Source organism: Procambarus clarkii, chromosome 52 (assembly GCF_040958095.1).
Source record: "Procambarus clarkii isolate CNS0578487 chromosome 52, FALCON_Pclarkii_2.0, whole genome shotgun sequence".
NCBI lineage: Eukaryota > Metazoa > Arthropoda > Malacostraca > Decapoda > Cambaridae > Procambarus > Procambarus clarkii.
This window is the reverse complement of record NC_091201.1, coordinates 2356124-2376182: the sequence shown is the minus strand read 5'-3', so window position 1 is coordinate 2376182 and position 20059 is coordinate 2356124. Positions and strand designations below refer to the sequence as shown.

General features: G+C 43.0%; 1 protein-coding gene across 3 annotated transcripts in view; it reads right to left on the bottom strand.

Moving 5' to 3' along the window:
• The window catches only part of LOC123763782 (spatacsin), a 91071-nt gene that overhangs the window by 7859 nt on the left and 63153 nt on the right, over nucleotides 1-20059 (bottom strand). For 2 of the 3 annotated variants that reach the window (XM_069304259.1, XM_069304258.1), the window contains exons 24-29: nucleotides 11198-11419; nucleotides 10526-10626; nucleotides 7008-7069; nucleotides 5661-5791; nucleotides 4514-4668; nucleotides 534-695 (exon numbers count right to left, since the gene is read on the bottom strand). In XM_069304259.1, coding sequence (XP_069160360.1) covers nucleotides 534-695; nucleotides 4514-4668; nucleotides 5661-5791; nucleotides 7008-7069; nucleotides 10526-10626; nucleotides 11198-11419 — 833 coding nt within the window. Of the gene's footprint in view, nucleotides 1-533; nucleotides 696-4513; nucleotides 4669-5660; nucleotides 5792-7007; nucleotides 7070-10525; nucleotides 10627-11197; nucleotides 11420-20059 lie in introns of those variants that run through there. The other variant, XM_069304260.1, reaches the window with a different exon arrangement.

The following is a 20059-nucleotide window of genomic DNA, read 5'->3' as shown; positions in this document are numbered from 1 at the left end:
CATTACAATAGATCAATCTCAGTCAGATAGCTTCAGGAAGCCATTGGAGGACTCCCGCCCAGTAAACTTTGTAGTCTTTACAATCCAGTATTACTGTAAGGTAAAGTATTATGAATTCTCTTCAAGTCCTTTTTTTTCCCCAAAAATTGTTTTTCTATTGCCATGTGTTTTGCTTACATTTTCACTTGAACATGTATATACCTCTCATGGAAACCTTCATTGCTTTCCTAAATTATTCCTTCCCAGTGCCAGGCTGTGATGACTCGGAGCCAAGTTAGGTATGGAATTCTTTGGAGAATATTTCATCTGTTCTCAATTAGCTTTTAATCCCTGACGGTAACAGGAATGTCTGGAGGGGACTAAAGTATCAATGCTTGCTAATAAGGCTGAGTTTCTCAAGTTAACAAATGCATCAGTGCTACAGATTAGAGATGAAATGTTCCTGTATATTATTTTCCCTAGTGTGAAAGAGTAGGAAAACTTTGTAAACTTAATACTGTAAAAATAAACTGACTTTACATTACTGTACTTACTTCTTCACCACATCAAGCATAACTTCAGGGGAGAGCTTAAATGTGGCCAGATATTCAGTAAGGTAAGATTCATCACCATTATTGACATATTGCTGGTAGAGCGCTACACTCCAATCCACAGGGGAGCTATAGGCACGTCCCACCAGCTGAGCTTCAGTCACCCTGCAGTATGTAAACACTAGTGAGATTTGTTACAGTACAGGTAACACAATGTTAAGGAATGTTTTTCTCACGACATTAAGAGTGTTTCAGAATACTGTATATGGATGTGTAACAGTCAGTATAGACAAGTACTTTACTGTGAGAGGTTTATATGGATGAATGCACGAAAGGATGTTTTCATGAACGAGAAAATGAGAGCCACGATCCTGTAGACACGTGTACAAAAAGTTTGTCAGTAGGGATGCACTTGTGAGGTGTCAAGAAGAGCATGAAGCATCTAAGATGCATAAGACTTGATAAGAAGGCTGAATGAAGTTGCCAAGTGAGAATATGAGAATGTCATTGAGTTTTATAGCAGCAGCATCTGCATTAATATAAAATTTAAAAATTGCTGAAAGTTTGATACGATGCTAGTTTAATATTTTGCACTGCAGACAGTGCTACATAGCCATCCTGGTTATATAGCTTGTGATAATTACTTACCTAAGCTACAGAAGGTTAGTATGGAAAGAGTGAAAGGCTGTTAATAACACTTGCATTCTGAAGATGATAAAATGTCTCATCTGTTCTCCAATTAGTAAACTTTCTGGTGACTGAAATGTGTCATCTGTTCTCCGATAGTAAACTTTTCGATGACTAAAATGTATTATCTGATTGTTATTCATAAATATTCATAGTTATTGTGCATAATATACTATAAAGACACTTTTAATTTTCATCTATTCCCTAGAGAATCCATTTGCAAACATTTTGACTCAAAATTTATGGTTACAACCCAACAATTTTATGTTAGAAAACATAAAATGATTGTAAACATTTTTAGCATTGCTAAATTGCCCAAGAGTAGCTCAGGGAGCCCAGAACATTTACAGTTCAGAACACGGGGAGAAGATGGACTACCAATAGGTGTTAATAAGTATTCTGTGAGAGTTATATTGCTGCAGACAAATGTGTATGGGGCAAGTGAAGGCATAGTATAATACAAGATTTTGATTTGTGAATAAGTACGAGCATGAAGCATATAAATACGGGAGTGTTGTTGTGTATGAAGATAATGCCAGTGGGCACAATATCCATGAGTGGCATCGGTTCCATGCTGAACAAAAGTTCCAAATGTTGATAACATTAATTCAGCATTGGTATTGTTCTTGGGTATTGTGTCAACTATTATGTCGAGTTAAGAACTATGAGGAGAAAGTGCCAAGTCATTACGACTATAGTATATAGCACTTGGAAGGGATGAGGATAAGGATTTAGGATGGGATGGGGGGAGGGAATGGTGCCCAACCACTTGGACGGTCGGAGATTGAACGTCGACCTGCATGAAGCGAGACCGTCGCTCTTCCGTCTAGCCCGAGTGGTTGGGCTTATGTTGAGTGAGATAAGTGTCTAACTAGCCAAGTGTAGTTACTGGATGAGAGCTAAACTCATAGTGTTCTGTCATCCCTAAAATCTTTGTTTTAAGAGTCTGGAAGCTTCCAATGGTCTTGGCTTATACTACCTTCTCATTTAATTTATTTAACTCATCTACCACTGTTTTCAAGACAGAATTAACTCGAGTTTTTCTGTATCCTTGTTTTTGCAATTTGAATGTATATCTATGTTGTTTAGGTTGCAGGTATTAAAAATATGCTCCTTATAAATTTGGTCAATACCTCTCAAATTTGTACGTAATATTCAAACCACCCATTTTTCTTCTACCAGTTCTGATATACAGTATTTAGTGCCTTCAGCCTTTCCTCATAGTTCTCTTTCTTTTAGGTTTCGGAGCCATTTAGTAATGTCTCCACCGTTTCTATTTTAGCCATTACATTTCCTGGGAAGCCTCGGTAACCTCCCAGTGCATTGACTCAGGTATCAAGGAGATGGCCTCAAAACTACCAGGCCTCTGGACTTGCACAGGTCTTTCAAACACCAGGACCACTATAAGAGGGGACCATAAGGGTCACTAATCAACTTTGCATGCTTGGCTCGAGGGTTTTTCATCCATGTGTAGGCAGCATGTGTTGTCACTGGACACCTGTGTTGACTGAGCCATCCTCCTGGGTGGTGGCCAATCAGGCTTCTTCTACCTCTCCATGTATGTGCCTTATAATACAAGCTTTTGCAGTCTTCATCTATGGCTTATGCTGTGGGAGGTGAGCCTCTTATCGTTTATGAGAGTTATAACCCAACAGGTAACTCAGAAAACGAAAAACGATTGTAACATTCTTCGCGGTGGGGATCGTTTTCCAGGGACCTGCCTGAAACTCTACGCGTACTAGTGGCTGTACAAGACTGTAACAATTCTTGTATATATCTAAAAAAAAACAAAAAATAAATAAATAAATAAATTAGCTTCACTGAGTGGCCCGTGAGAGGCTTGGGGAGCCCTGCGTTGTGAAGCAGACTTGTGTGCTCAATCTGGAACTTTCCCTGTTTCCCCCTACTGGGAAATGGGTTTAGTTTGTTCTGCTGGCATCTACTCAAACTTCCTCCCAGCCTCTGCTTCTGATAAGAGCTAATTGGCCTTGCCTAGGGACATCTATTATGATTCCTGAGATATTGGTGAGGAATCCTTTCGGTTTGAGTGAGAATCCAGAAAAGTTTTCCCAGAAGTAAAACATTAAAAGTTGAGAAGCTGAGGGAGACAGAACTTGTAGATAAATACAAAAGAAGGAGTCGATAGTGAAATTGAGGAAAAATATTATGAACAAATGAACATTAGTGTCAGGTGGGATGTATACAAGAAATGTTTGCTTAAGAATGTGTGGTGTTGCATAAACTGGTAGAATAATGAGAGCAACTGCTTAATGGGATGAGGAAATGCAGAGAACAGTTCATAAAAAAAGAAAAATAGATTTTATAGATGCAAAGTGAACAAAGTAGAAAGAAAAAGTAATATGATGAGAGTAAAAGGTATGTGAATGATAAATAAAATAAATGAAAGCAAATTAGAATGCATATAGGGATAAAAATTAAAACAATTTCTAAAACAAAAAGCAGATATAGAAAGAAATAGGGAAATGCAGCAGGGAGACTAGTGGAAAGGTACTTGGGAATGTTGAGACAGACATGGTAGAATGCCATATGGTGAAGTGATTATGATAAGAAGGTGGAGAGAATAGTATTATAATAAAAGGTGGTGATGATGGTATGAGAAGAGCATGAAAGCAGATATACAGCATCTGGAAGAGATGAATACATCAGTGAGACAATCTAGGAAGATGGAGGTATTGATAAGATGCTGTATATGCAGGAAGTGATTAAATGTGGAGAAAAAGAAATGGTACGGATAAGTTTGCAGAAAGCGCGGGATAGCGAGTCAAGTGGGAGTGTGTAGTGTAAGAGCATATGTAGTTATGGTATTTGCCTTGAGACAGCTCATGGACAATGCACTTGAAAAAGAATGCAAAATGTGCATGACATTTATGGACCTAGGAACAGTATATGATATAATTAATAAAGAAGGACTTCGAAAAGTGATGAGCATGTATGGAGCCATCAGTGCTGCTATCTACTATGAAAACTGGTTAAGTAGGAAATACTATTATTATAAATATATCATGAAATAAACACCATTGCATAAAAACTAACAATAAAATACTAAATCTGTTAATAAGGTGTATCACCACCTCAAAATTATGCAAAGTACTAAATACATGGTAATAAAATGAATGTGCTAAAAAATGATTAGTAACCAAAACATTGAGCAGAATTAGTGTCCTGATTGTCATGTCAACTGAAAGTTGTAATAACTCAAATTACCAGGACAAAACCATAATGGCTAGCTGTCAAGGCCAGCTGTTAATGAAACTTTATTGGTATTTAAAGCTAACCTTAAAAGGTTTGTAGTGATATATTTGACTGCTACAGGAGTCAGCCTGAGGAGCCTCAGAGAGGAACTTGAAGTGCTTCTTCTAGCATATGCAATCTGTAAGGCCACAAGCTCAGCTTGACGACTGTACTCGACAGCTGTAGCCAGTTGTTGGTCCTGGTGCATTAATAAAAAGTAGATGTGGTTAAATTATATTAGAATGGGTGATCAAGATAGGTATGCTCAATCACCTATCCTAGTACAGTATCTCTGAACATACACACATCAAAATAGGGTGTTGAGTGAAATGACACACACTTTTCTCAGCAAGACTCTAGGTTGCATCTTTCAGCCAAGGACTTATATAGGTCCACACACACACTTCATGCCTGTCAGGCTCTAATGACCTGATAACCTACCATGACCACTCTGTGCACATGCTTAGGGAACAGAGTGGTCAATCTAACTCAAACTATCACAGAGAGGCCAACTTGCTACCATGCAAAAATAACCAGCATTGAATGTAATGAAATGCCATTTTCTGGGTGAGACCAGGAGACTTCCCCCAGAGCTAACTGGGCTGATATAAATATATTAGACTCTGGCATCAGTCAATGCACATGGAGTTCTAGGCCTACCGGGGACCACGAGCCAAAACTTCTTGTGTCTCTGGCCCCCTCATAAACACAAGGAGCAATGGCCTATAGAAACCCCCGTGTGGTTGGAAGCATTCTATGTCTGCCATCGACCGGGTCAGGCACCCAGAACAAATCCCTATTCTGGTTAAGATATTGCTACTGAAAGCTTTATTTCTATTCTGTTTTGTTCTTCATGTACTATAGATGTGCTAGTTCTAATGACCAGTGTAATTGTGTGGCCACTTTTGTAATTGGATATAAATTGGTACTACAGTATACCCCCCCCCCCACCCTCTCCAAGATTCTCTATCCTTACACAAACCTTCAACTATTTCAAGCTCTCGTACCCATTCCTTACAATTCTGTACCGTTATAACAGTATAAAAAGTTTATCATGTTTACTATAAACAGTTAGTAATAAATAATGTCAAGCATATTGAACACAATGATACATGGATATACATGTACAGTACTATAGCATAAACATTGAAGCTTCACCAAAGATTATTTCTGTCTTTTGTATTTACTAACCTGCATATAATATTGAGCAGCATGTGCATAGCTATGCATTGCCTGGGTAAGCAGCTCTGTGTTTGCATTATACAAATACTCTGGCTCAAACTCATCAGTACCTTGGAAACCAGCAACTGAGCTTTGAGTTCCTGTCAAATAAAAAAGTAAAATTTACCTATATAAATCACAGTTAATGATGAACTCAAACTCATACTCCACTCTATTAAACACTTAAGATTCTCAGCAACTTTTCTATATATTAGTAATTCTCATGAAAGCTCAACTTTATTAAATAATAAAAAAAATATATATGTTCATTTTAAGACTTGGCCAGCTGTTAGTTTTAAGATTTGCCAGAAATACAGTGTGAGATTTCCAGCCCTGTATGAAAAAAAAAAATAAAAAAAAAAATTCAGTGTTAAATGTATTGAGAGACTTTTTTTTTTATGGTGGGCCCCTTGGTGGGTCTAAGCGGAACCTTCCAAACCTTAAGCATCAGACCAGGCTCTAGTGAATCACAAACACCTACCAGAGACATGGACCCGAATCTGGTCATGTTGTTCAACCCATAACACTGCATTGTTAGTCCTAATACTTTTATGTTCATTCAATGAACCTGTTACAGTTCATATTTGTCTTGACACTTAAGAACAATAACATCAATTGCCTCCTGTTTGTATGTATGTAGTGTGTTCTAAATATGCTTGTTAACAAGAAACAAAGCTTCCCCCTAAACCCAAAATTTCAATTGCCATTATTTTTTGCACCTCTACACGAGAGAATGTGTGTGTGTGTGTGTGTATGTGTCTGTCCAGGGTTGGAGGCCAGATGTTTGGGTGTTAGCTTCACCCAACTTTACAGGAGGGATGGTCTATGGAATGGAAAACAAACAAACTGGTCAGGGTCACCAGAATTCAAGAGGGTCACATTCTGACCCCATGATGATTTTTAGCATTGCCTGCCAGCTACACCTAGCAAAATGTTTTGAAGATAAAAGTCTTCATACTCTTCACAAGGAAGAATATGAAGAGTAGGGGACTGTGGACTGTATTGTAGTGACATGCCATCTGGTGACAGCTTGGTTTATGTCATCAGATTTCCAAGCAGAGAGTGAAGTATTAGGTGGAGGCATTATTTTGACAATCACAAGTTTTCATAAAGTCAATTCTTACATGGTTTCTGTCAAGTCATTCTGGGCCGGATTGAACCTATCTATTGACCCAAAAGCACGCTGAAAGTTCTCCAGGCACCAGTGCCCAAATTGTCACCTGATTGATTGTCCACGATTCTTGTGCAGACAACATAGCAGATTTTCCCTTAGGGGGGCAGCTGAATGCAAAAGCCCAGAAAAAAAAAGTTTCTTACCTTTAACTAAAGAGTGTTTTCTTGATGTTTCTTCCTGTACATAAACCTTAGCAGGACCAGACCTGGATGAGGAACAAATAAAATCAACAGTAAATTAAATCAAACAAATCCCAATGGTATGATACCTCAAGTGTTTTTCTAAGTAAATGAAACACTACAAGTGTTAGTGGCTTTGCAGGAATGTACTAATTAATCACCAGAATGTGCAAAACCTATTGTACCTTTTTGTATATATATATGTATATATATGTGACAGTGTCAGACCACAGAGGAAGAATTGAAACAGGAATTTCCTTAAGTACTTTCGTATATTAATACATCTTCAGAAAGAATCTTCATTCCTTCTGAAGATGTATTAATATACGAAAGTACTTAAGGAAATTCCTGTTTCAATTCTTCCTCTGTGGTCTGACACTGTCACATTTTTCATCACGTGTTAATTTTCATGATTTACACATGTGTATATATATGTATATACATGTACAGTATATATATATGTACAGTATATACATGTACAGTATATATATGTATATACATGTACAGTATATATATATGTATATACATGTACAGTATATATATATGTATATACATGTACAGTATATATATATATGTATATACATGTACAGTATATATATATGTATGTACATGTACAGTATATATATATGTATATACATGTACAGTATATATATATGTATATACATGTACAGTATATATATATGTATATACATGTACAGTATATATATATGTATATATGCATGAATGTTATGTATGTATATATTTACTCACCTAGTTGTGATTGCAAGGGGTTGAGCTCTGGCTCTTTGGTTCCGCTTCTCAGCTGTCAATCAACTGGTTTACAGATTCCTGAGCCTACTGGGCTCTATCTTACCTACATTTGAAACTGTGTATGGATAACTACTGGAATAGATCCATCTGCCTACTACTCTGATCCATCTGCTAACTACTCTGACTGCCCACGGAGAGGCAGTCTCCGTGGTGTAGTGGTAAGACACTCGCCTGGCGTTCCGCGAGCGCTAAGTCATGGGTTCGTATCCTGGCCGGGGAGGATTTACTGGGCGCAATTCCTTAACTGTAGCCTCTGTTTAACACAACAGTAAAATGTGTACTTGGATGAAAAAACGATTCTTCGTGGCAGGGAATCGTATTCCAGGGACCCTTAGGATTAAGGACTTGCCCGAAACGCTACACGTACTAGTGGCTGTACAAGAATGTAACAACTATGTAACAACTGAAAAAGTTCTTTCTAACGTCCCTGTGGCTCATTTGGGTACTCAGTTTCCACCTGTGTCCCCTTGTTCGCGTACCACCCGTGTTAAACAGTTTATCTTTATCTAGCCTGTCAATTCCTCTGAGAATTTTGTAGGTAGTGATCATGTCTCCCCTTACTCTTCTGTCTTCCAGTGTCATGAGGTGCATTTCATGCAGCCTTTCCTCGTAACTCATGCCTTTTAGTTCTGGGACTAGCCTAGTGGCATACCTCTGAACTTTTTCCAGCTTCATCTTGTGCTTGACAAGGTACAGGCTACATGCTGGGGTCGCATACTCCAGGACTGGTCTTACATATGTGGTATACAAGGTTCTGAATGATTCCTTACACAGGTTCCTGAAGGCAGTTTTGATGTTAGAGAAATTTGCATGTGCTCGTGCAGAAAGAGCTCTGCTCTTTCGGCCCGCCTCTCAACTGCACAGGTAGTGTACTTTTTCTTTATCCTCTTCAACTGGACATTTAGTGATTCTGACTTAGGGAGCATCTGAGTATCTTGTTCACAAAATACCATTTAATTTCTCAAAAAGCCTGATTCTGTAATTTATTTACCCACTTGTGAGCAAAAATGAAACTTTATATTAATGAAACTGGGTATTTTTTAATCAAATATAGTACAATGACACCTAGGCTTACGAATGCCCCTCTTTACGAACTTTTCGGGTTACGAGCCCAATTTTTTTGTAAAATCCGAATTGGGTTACGAACTTTGCCTCAAGAAACGAAGTTTGTTGATACGCGTATGGCTGACCTAGCACATGGTGGCACAGCGACCGCGCCTCAGTTTACCAGTGCCTCTTGCCTAGTGACAATCGCGCTTTAACCCCTTGTAAAGAATTTCAATATTTTTCGGATTTTGGGGTTTTGAACATATCAGTTATTATATATCTCGCCATGGGTCACAAGAAAGCCAGTGGTTAGGTTCAATCCAAGAAAACACATGTGAGGATGACCATAGAGGAAAAACAAGAGATCATTCGCAAACATGAAAACGGTATACGAGTTGTTAAACTAGCTAGGCAGTACAACAAATCTATGTCAATGATATGCACTGTAATTGCTAAGAAAAAGGACATTACGAGTGCTAAAGTGGCAAAAGACATCAATAATCACGAAACAAAGAACACAAACACTTGAGGATGTTGAAAAGATGTTATTAGTTTGGATACACAACAAGGAGTTAGGAGGTGATAGCATTTCAGAGGCTATCATTTGTAAGAAAGCAAGGCAATTGCATGATGACCTTTTAAAGAAAACCCCTGGAACGAGTGATGCAGATACAAAAGAGTTTAAGGCGAGCAGGGGATGGTTTAAGAAATTTAGAAAAAGAAGTGGCATTCATAGTGTTGTGAGTATTATATGTTGTGAGTTGGCGGAGGAACACAGCCGAGAACTGATCACCGAAAAATTCCTAGCCCTTCACAATGAGCAGCAACAAGAGGCAGCTGAGGAAATGTCTTCAGGGGAGGAGGAGGCAGTACAGAATGTCCCTTCCTCAACAATTAGGAAGTGGTATAGACTGTGGGAAGAAATGCAAACTTTTGTTGAAACGACTCGCCCAAAGCAAGCTGAAGTAGGCCGTTGCATTAACCTTTTTAATGACACTGTGATGCCTCACTACAGCCGAGTGTTACAACATAGGGAAAAGCAATCCTCTATGGATAGATTTTTACTGAGAAAAAACAGTGAGCCACAAGCAGGGCTTAGTGGTATGCAGGTATAAGTGGTATACACCAACAAGGGTCAATCAATATAGGTAAGCAATAACTTGTACATACTTTAGTACTAAAGATTTGATGAATTAGATATAAAATTTACTTTGAAGTTAATATTTTTGGGAGTGTGGAACGGATTAATTCTATTTACATTATTTCTTATAGGGGAAATTCGCTTTGATTCATGAATTTTTGGGTTACGAACTGTCTCTGGGAACGGATTAAATTCGTAAATGGAGGTACCACTGTATTTATATATAAAAAATATAATTGTATGGGTTAGCATAACTGCACAAACTTCTGTTTTGAAACGGTAGCGGAGCAGTTGGCCTCGATCACCAGTGGAGCCCTACTGAATGTGGGTACTCTCTTTGTCTGTTATGGATCTAGAGCTACACTCACAAATTCCTTAATAATGCTGTATGGAGTCATAGTTTAGGATATGTGAAGCTCACATGATAGAAGTCATGCATATGAATTTCCAACCACAGCTGGTGGTAAAACAAGAGACAACAGACCTAAGAGTGATGGCGGCAGTGCATGAGACCCCTAAATCAACAGTGGCCTCCAATACTTGCTCTACAGCTTTCTCAGCATCTTCAACCCACATTTCAGCAACCTGAAATATACAAGTTTCAGCTCAGAGATAAGCATGTCCATCCTCGTTCTGATCTTATGGGTCCAGCTAAGAAAAATAATCGAGGGACTCTCAGGTAAGAAAAAACTTGCTAAGTTCATGAATGTTACCCCTACATCACATGCAAGTTTTTCTTTGTAAAAATGTATATATTATTATATCAATAGAATTCTAACATTACATGTATTACACATTATTGATACACATTATTATTATTATTATTATTATTATTATTAATGATATTAAATAATACAAATAATTATTATCTGTACAGTATTAGTATAACTGTAGAAAAAATGTGTCATCTTAGCTTGCAAACTGCATAGTAAATGTCAACTAGTGATGTGTAAAAAATAACAAAAATATTTATTTATACAAAATAAAATATACACTGGATATATTATATTGTGTGGACAAATCATCATCATTGTAACTGTCTTGCACTATGCAGTCCAGTTGAATCGTGAATCTGGGGTTCAACTAAGTAAAATCATCTACATTCTCATCTACTTAACCAATGTGTGTGTGTGTTGTTTTTAAAGCAAAATCATACCTCAGAATAAAGAAGGAAATGAAGTGCAACAAGCTTGAGTGTATCTTTATCTAGAGGGTGTCTGGAATGCAGGTAATGCACAAGGGCTCGGTCCAATCCTGTTTCCTTTCCTCTAGGGTCAGAATCACGACCCAGTAAATGCTCAAATTGATCATTTTCTCTGAGAGCATCAATGATATACGACATCTCAATATATCGTCCCACCCCTATCAGAAGGCGCACCTGGAAAAGTGTAAACATGTAACAATTGTTTTTAAAAATACAAAAACCAGTGTTGAATATAATGAAACGCCAGTTTCTGGGCAAGCCCCGGAGGATCCCTGAAGCTATTATCACTGATTCAGTGCCATACTACCAGGTGCCATCAGTCGCAAAGTTGGCACCCTAAAACAAATCCTATCTGGTTAAAAATATTGCCACTGAAAGCCGAACTGTTGGACAGAAGTCCCCAAATGATAAACGAACAAATGAGCATGATGTTACAACCGTCACTGCACTGCTGTCTGCACAGCTCCCCCCTCCCCGGGAGGGGGAAGGAGCAGCCCCAGACCCTCCTGCGCTAGCTATCCAACCCATTAGTTCTGAAGCTGGATGCCAAAAACCCATGAAAAGTGCCAACCGGTTGGAGGGAAGGTTGCCGGGAAGCCTCCAGGTCCCACACAGAAAATAGTGTGTCATTACATTCAACGCTGGCTTTCTGGGGGAAGCCCTTTCAGCTCCCTGGAGCTACTTAACCAAAGATAAAAACAATACAGGCGATCGCCACTCGCTCCTCAACTCGAAGTCGAGACAACTGGCTGCAACCGCCAACCCAGTGTGACACATGGATTCAGGGAGGGTAAATCTTGCCTTACAGGCTTGATAGAATTCTACGATCAGGTGACACAGATTAAGCAAGAAAGAGAGGGCTGGGCGGACTGCATTTTCTTGGATTGTCGGAAAGCCTTTGACACAGTACCGCATAAGAGGCTGGTACATAAGCTGGAGAGACAGGCAGGTGTAGCTGGTAAGGTGCTCCAGTGGATAAGGGAGTATCTAAGCAATAGGAAGCAGAGAGTTACGGTGAGGGGTGAGACCTCCGATTGGCGTGAAGTCACCAGTGGAGTCCCACAGGGCTCTGTACTCGGTCCTATCTTGTTTCTGATATATGCAAATGATCTCCCGGAGGGTATCGATTCATTTCTCTCAATGTTTGCGGACGATGCTAAAATTATGAGAAGGATTAAAACAGAAGAGGACTGTTTGAGGCTTCAAGAAGACCTAGACAAGCTGAAGGAATGGTTGAACAAATGGTTGTTAGAGTTTAACCCAACCAAATGTAATGTAATGAAGATAGGTGTAGGGAGCAGGAGGCCAGATACAAGGTATCATCTGGGAGAGGAAATTCTTCAGGAGTCAGAGAAGGAAAAAGACTTGGGGGTTGATATCACGCCAGACCTGTCTCCTGCAGCACATATCAAGCGGATAACATCAGCGGCATATGCCAGGCTGGCCAACATACGAACGGCATTCAGAAACTTGTGTAAAGAATCATTCAGAACTTTGTATACCACATATGTCAGGCCAATCCTGGAGTATGCAGCCCCAGCATGGAGTCCATATCTAGTCAAGGATAAGACTAAACTGGAAAAGGTTCAAAGGTTTGCCACCAGACTAGTACCCGAGCTGAGAGGTATGAGCTACGAGGAGAGACTACGGGAATTAAACCTCACTTCGCTGGAAGACAGAAGAGTTAGGGGGGACATGATCACCACATTCAAGATTCTGAAGGGGATTGATAGGGTAGATAAAGACAGTCTTATTTAACACAAGGGGAACACGCACAAGGGGACACAGGTGGAAACTGAGTGCCCAAATGAGCCACAAAGATATTAGAAAGAACTTTTTTAGTGTCAGAGTGGTTGACAAATGGAATGCATTAGGGGGTGATGTGGTGGAGGCTGACTCCATACACAGTTTCAAGTGTAGATATGACAGAGCCCGATAGGCTCAGGAATCTGTACACCTGTTGATTGACGGTTGAGAGGCGGGACCAAAGAGCCAGAGCTCAACCCCCACAAACACAACTAGGTGAGTACATGCCCGACTAGGGCCAGGAACATTGACAAAGTAGCAAGCGGCCAGGACCCTGTTCGACCTCTAAAATTCCCGTGCCCAAATGTCAGCCCAAGACATGTTACCGAAGACTGCAGCTAAGCAGCAAACTTACGTACGTCATGGGCACGAGGATAGGCTGCAGGCTGACTGGACCAAATAGTAACCCTGTGGACAACCTGGGAGACCCAAGCCCTGGAACAGGGAAGAAGGAAAACCGAGTCAACCCAAAGCACGCCCTGGCCACCGGGTCCTTGGCATGCAGGTAACACTGAAGAGCCGCAACTGGACATAACAAATGATGCACCCCAGCCAAATCAACCAAGCATCAACCACCCAAAGACCTCATTCTTCGAGACCAAGAATGAGTTTCGGAATGAGACCAAGGAGACCTGGTTGATGACCGGGCCGCGGGGACGCTAAGCCCCGAAAACACCTCAAGGTAAGGATCTTATTCTTCGCCATAAAAGGAGATGGCTGCAAAAGAACAAACCCACCACCAACACCAAAAGAGCAGAAACCCCTACACCGGAGGAGAGCATGACGCTCCTCAACCCGATCCCCAGTGACCAATGCCAACAGGAAAAGAGCCTTCACAAAACAATCTTGAACCAAAGGGGGCCACAACAAACTGAGAAGAAGATAGAAAAGAGGGCACCTGGTCCAACAACCAGGACGGCTCAGGCGACGCATGAGCAGGCCAGAGGTGAAACAAAGAAGCAGCTTGAGGAATGGGGCAAAAGTAACATCCACCATGAACGCAAGCTGCAGCAGCTCTGCCAGCGCCGCACGATATGAGGCAATAGTATTCGGCATAAGATGAGTCCCGAAACAACCAACACAGAAAGGACAAGATAACCCAATCCGAAACAGATGAAACCTTACGAAGGGACAAGAAATAATGAGAGGAATGACAAGAAACTTCATAATGCTGCCAAGACAAGACACGCAGGTGAAACACCATCAATGAAGCCACCTGCTCACCATACAAATGGTGATAGACCCGCGTCAGAAAGACCAAATGCAAAGACTCAAGGAGAAGATCGAACCAGCCATGTAACAGACTGGCCCGATCTGCTGAAAGAGGCGGAGCTGCGGGAAGACCCCAGGTTCGGACACCAAGCAAGCCGCACCTGAAACCAAGGGGCCAAGAGGACTACTCTTCCTTGGTAAGTCTCCAAGCGATCTAAGACCATGAGCGACAGCAGAACCGCAGGGAAAGAGGTACAGGAAATCCTATGTCGACCAGTCCAGCCTGAAGGCATGGATCCTGACGGCCTCACAGTCGGGTAAGAGTGCCACATATACTGGGAAATGCCTCGACGATGCCAACTCGAAGAGGTTCACCTCCGGGAGCCTGTATATCCGGTAGAGCCAACTAAAGGAGTTGGCATTGACTGTCCATTCTGTGAACATGGGAATGAACCAAGACAGGCCGTCCACCAGGACGTTGGACACTCCCTGAATGTGAACGACCAGGAAAGCCAAACCCCAAAAACTCAGCAGAAGAGTCACACGGAAGAACCAACCCCAAAGAGCCAAGGACCACATCAAACCCCCACAGTTCAGACAATGAACCACCGGGGACCAGTTCGAATGGAACCGGATTATCGATCCAAGAGTGACCCGAACCCTCTGAAGCGCCCGCCACACTGCTGCGAACTCCCACATTGTTCTGTGGGCCTGACGGAAGAACGGGACCCCACCGTCCCTGGCCGGCCAGGTGATCATTGGTCACAAAGCCCCAGCCAAGAGACGACGCGTTCATGAATACATCGAGCAAGGCTCAGGTAGGCACCAAGGCACTGAACCCTGAAAAACTCTCAGAGGAAGCTGGCAATGCAGCAGGCAACGTAAGGCACCTTGCGGCTGATCCCAGCGATCGCAAGAGAAATGGAAGGGACGTCCCCGAAGGAACCAGAACAGCCAACGAAGCCAAACCCGACCTGGCAGGTAGACCATCACAGCAAAGTTCAGACTCCTGCACAAACCCTCGAGCAACTGCCTCGTGACCCAGGAGCCCCCAGAAACATGCGAAGGTTGGACTGCAGCTGCAGCAGAGCCACCGGAGGGAGAGACAAGGAAGGGATCCGAGAGTCCCACACAAGACCAAGCCAAGACTGAACCTGAAAGGGACCCAGATGGGATGTCCTCCAGTTCACCAGGCACCCGAACCCGGCAAGCTGAGAAAGAACCAAATCCCTGGTGAGCAGATACATGCACTGGCTGGGAGCCCACACCAGATAGTCATTGAGGTAGGCGAGAACCTGAACCCCCTAAGGCACACAAACGGGCCACCACGACTTGGGTAAGGCATGTAAATACTCATGGTGCCAGACTCAAGCAGAATGGAAAGCAACAAAAGCGGTAACCCTGACGCCCCACAACAAATCCGAGCCAGTTCCTGAACCCCGGATGAATTGGGAGGTGCCAATGAGCATACCGGAGGTCCAGGGACACCATCCAAGCCCCCAGCTCCAATAGAAGACAGGCCTGGGACAGAGTAGTCATATGAAAGGAGGGGCAATGGACCCAGGGATTCAGACGAGACAAATCCATCATGAACGACAGGTCCGCGCAGTCCCAGTTTGGAACTGGAAACAGGCGGGAAACCCACCTGAGGGACGAGGTCGTTTCAACCAAGCCCAAGCGAATCTATTCCAAGATGACCTGACAGAACACAGGATAAGAAGCCTGCCCTGCCAGCCTCGAACCCCCTGAAAGAGGAGGGACCACCCAACGCTACTGCAGGCCACAAGAAACTACTTGAAACTCCCATGAATCGAGGGTCCAGACAGGAGCAAACAGCATAACCCTCCCCCCCACAATTGCCCCATCAATGGGACGAACCGCGAAGGGGCCGATGCCCTTTATGAGAAACCGACTTACGAGCAGAGCGATCACCGCATCGACCACTCGTCACTGGTTCCGAAGGCTGTGCTGGCTCCAAAACTGGCACCACTATCCTACCATGACAGGTGGAACCCCAAGCCCTGGCACGACCTGTCCGGAACTGAAGAACCCAGGGAGGGGTCGAAGTCATATCAAACTCGTGCAAGGAGTGGGGATAAAAAAACTCCACTCCATGCAAAAACAAGCCCCGTTCAGAGGGTACCAAAACCCAGGAGGGACCAAACGGGGCCAAAGCCCCCCAGGCCCCCCAAGTCAACCCCTCCCCAGCCCAGGGAACCTCTACATCAGGACCCGAGTCGTCCTCCAAACCCCTCTGCCTCAAAAGAAATGGTAGAAGCCGCCGGAAAAGCTGAACTGAAAGGGGGCCCACTGGTCAGACCCAGAAGCACCTGCCGGAAGAACGGACTCAAATGCTTCCATCGTCACACCGGAAGGGGGCATCCCCCGAAACTGCCCAAGTCTCGCTACCAACTAAACCCAGCCCAGAATCCAAAACTCTCAGACGCTTTGAAGCCGGAAGCAGGGGGGGAAGAGGGGAGGGGAAAGGACCCAGGGGAGCGGATGAAACCAAAGTTGAAGTGACTAACACTTCCAAGTCCGGGTTCCTATAACCAAAACTGGGCAGTCTCGTGGCATCCGGGTGAACAACCAACCTAGCGTACTGCAGCAACCTATAACGTGCATGCAATGCCGAAGCTGCCTGCACTCTAAGATCAATATCAGTGGACTGGCTGATCTGGAGAACAAGCAAGCAACACCACTCCGTCATGCTGCCTGTTGGGTCGGGGACACATTCGACCCAGAGTCCTGTGAGTAATTACCTAAGTGTAGTTACAGGATGAGAGCTACGCTCGTGGTGTCCCATCTTCCCAGCACAGCGTTATATGACAAAGAGTGCTGGGAAGACGGGACACCACGAGCGTAGCTCTCATCCTGTAACTACACTTAGGTAATTACACTTAGGTAATTACACACAGGACTCTGGGTCGAATGTGTCCCCGACGCAACAGGCAGCATGACAGAGGTAAAACAGTTGATTGTCACCCCAGAGACAAGGGGACAGGGCAACCTTCAAACTCGCACGAAGCGAGATGGGACCCAGAGGATGCATCCATCAGACCACTTGAGCCCCAGTGGGGTTTTCCAGGGCCCCTTTGACATCTGCTAAGGAAAGCCCCAGGCAAGGTACTGTTAACTGGCACCCCAAAATACCAAGCAAACAACTACTAGCTGAACCCCGGGGATGTGTACACACACATAGAAACCTAGTGGAGGACCACCAAGACTACAATATATACAAGTGGCAACAACACTAAGGGCAGACCCTCCATCAGGCAGAAAAACAAAAACAAAATGCAAAACCCCATATGAGTACAATGTACCTAGGTAGAACAGAGCTGGTCGCTATATCCGATGAAGAACAGCTGCACAATACTTCGCACCCTTACCAATAACGAAACCACCACCTACCCAGAGGCAGAGATGCAAGAAACACCACAGCTGACTCCAAGGGCAGGCAATTACCGATCATTAAAAGACCTCAGCAGAAGTAGCCCCCAAGCAACTTGTGGAAGAGAACCACAAGCCACAAGGGGCAGTACTTACAGGGGCACCTAGGGAGAGTAACCCTAGGCACATGCAGTCCGCGTACTGGTGAAATTACTTCTGGCTCGCACACCACCACAGGACAGGACCACACCACAAGGTACAGCACTGAATAGAGTACTGTCTGGAGTCGGAGTCGCACGACTACCAGGTCTCACATCAGCCACAGAACTGATGGGTTGGATAGCCGGTGCGGGGGTTTGGGGCTCCCCCTTCTCCCTCCCGGAGAGGCGGGAGCTGTGTAGACAGCGGCGTGGTGACAGTTGTAACGTCATGCCCGTTTGTTCGTTTATCGTTTGTGGAGTTCTGTCCAACAGTTCAGCTTTCAGTAGCAATATTTTACCAGATAGGGGGTTTGTTTTGAGGTGCCTACCTTTCTGGGTGCTTGACTCGGCCGATGGCAGACATAAAATGCTTCCAACCACATAGGGGTTTCTATAGACCATTGCTCCTTGTGCCTCTCTGAGGGGGCCAGATTCTGGCTTGTGGTCCCCGGTAGGCCTAGAACTCCATTCGCTGGACTGATGCCAGGGTCTAATACGGTCACATCAGCCAGGATAGCTCGAGAACTGAAGGGGCTTCCTGCAGAAAACTCCTCCAACAATGAAAACAAATAACCAAAATGTTGTCAAAAGTAGCACGAGCCTGTTTGCCCACTTCTTCCCCTCCCTCTTTGGAAAAAGGAGGGAGACGGAATTGGTCAGCCAGCCTGCTCCACTCTCATTTCTTATGATGCTGGAACACACCAACTCCCTGGGGAAGTGGCGGTGTCAGGGAGTCTCCAGGGTTCACCCAGAAATTGGCATTTCATTCCATTCAACACTGGTGTTCTGTGGGGAGCCTCTTGAGGCTTCCTGAAGGTAACAACCCACAGAGAATGAAAAGAAAAGGGCACTTACCAGTAAGGAGGCAGCACTGTAAGTATCAAAATGAGGACAAGACACTCGGCCACGACACTTGTCCCAAGGTAACACAGGATCGCTGAGGGCCAAGAACGTTCACAAGTGTCGGAAATTTCTGACACACAAAGTACTGCATTAACCCCTAGCACAGCACGATAAATGTGTTGTGTTAGGAAATTAAGTTTACTAACAATATTAATTTTTAGTGAGGAAGTGCCAAAAGTTTCCTAGTATTGATGGTGGGCTATTGCGTCACCCACCACATCTCACGCGGTGATGAGACCTTTATCTAATTCTTATTAAAACCAGTTTGCAATTTACTTTCATTTACAGTTGTTATTTAGAGTTGAAATTACAGTAATTGAATTTGGCAAGAATTAAAGTGTACTTCCGTCTCAAGGTAAATTTCCACATCCGTGACATGTTGATTCATAGGCAGAATAATAATAAAGTCATGTATTCAGCATTTCTTAAATGTGCTTTAAATCATGAAAAACCTTTCGATCCAGTGTTATGAACAATGTAAAATTGTTCTCTGAACTTTGATGTAGTATAATATTAGGGTGTAAAATGACGTCAATACTGTCTTGCTAGTGAACGAGATAAATTAAATAGTGTGGCTAATTTCCTGGACGTTCACCACGATCGAGGAAGGAGGATGCGTCACTTGTGCACAGAGTCTCACGACAACACGAGCTCGATCTGATCCCTGCTGGAGCAAGCCAATTAGCATCATCCAATATTTGAGTCATCCGACATACCACGGCTCCCAGACTTTGCTGCCAGCTTCACAAGACAAGGAAAATTGTGTCCGGTCAGTTATTTATTGGGATTTATGGCCATATTTACCTGTACTGTATTAGAATTAGCAGGCCATTACGCCACAGGAGATCTTATACATCCAGAGTAAGTTTAGGCCCAAACAGGAAGTTATTCCATTCACTTGAGATTAACTGGGAAAATATTAGCACTGCAGGAATTACGTTGTATGTTTTTTGCAGAGTGCAGATAGTCAGCCGGGAGGAAGCCGCTTCAACTTATGGGTTTCACTTGGGCTCGACACAACTAACCAGGCTATAATTTTGACTGACTCTCGAGAAGTTCCCCCTGACATTTCATACGCATACCTATTTATTTATTTATTTATTTATGCATATACAAGAATGTACATAAGGAATGTGAGGATACAATTATGGTAATTACAGTCTTGTAAAGCCACTAGCACGCGCAGCGTTTTGGGCAGGAAACTCGAAACCTACTCGATAGATAAGCCCTCTAAACTTATTCATTGATAGTTGTAGTCTACTAACTCTATAAAAATTTATTAATTACCATGATTTACTAATCC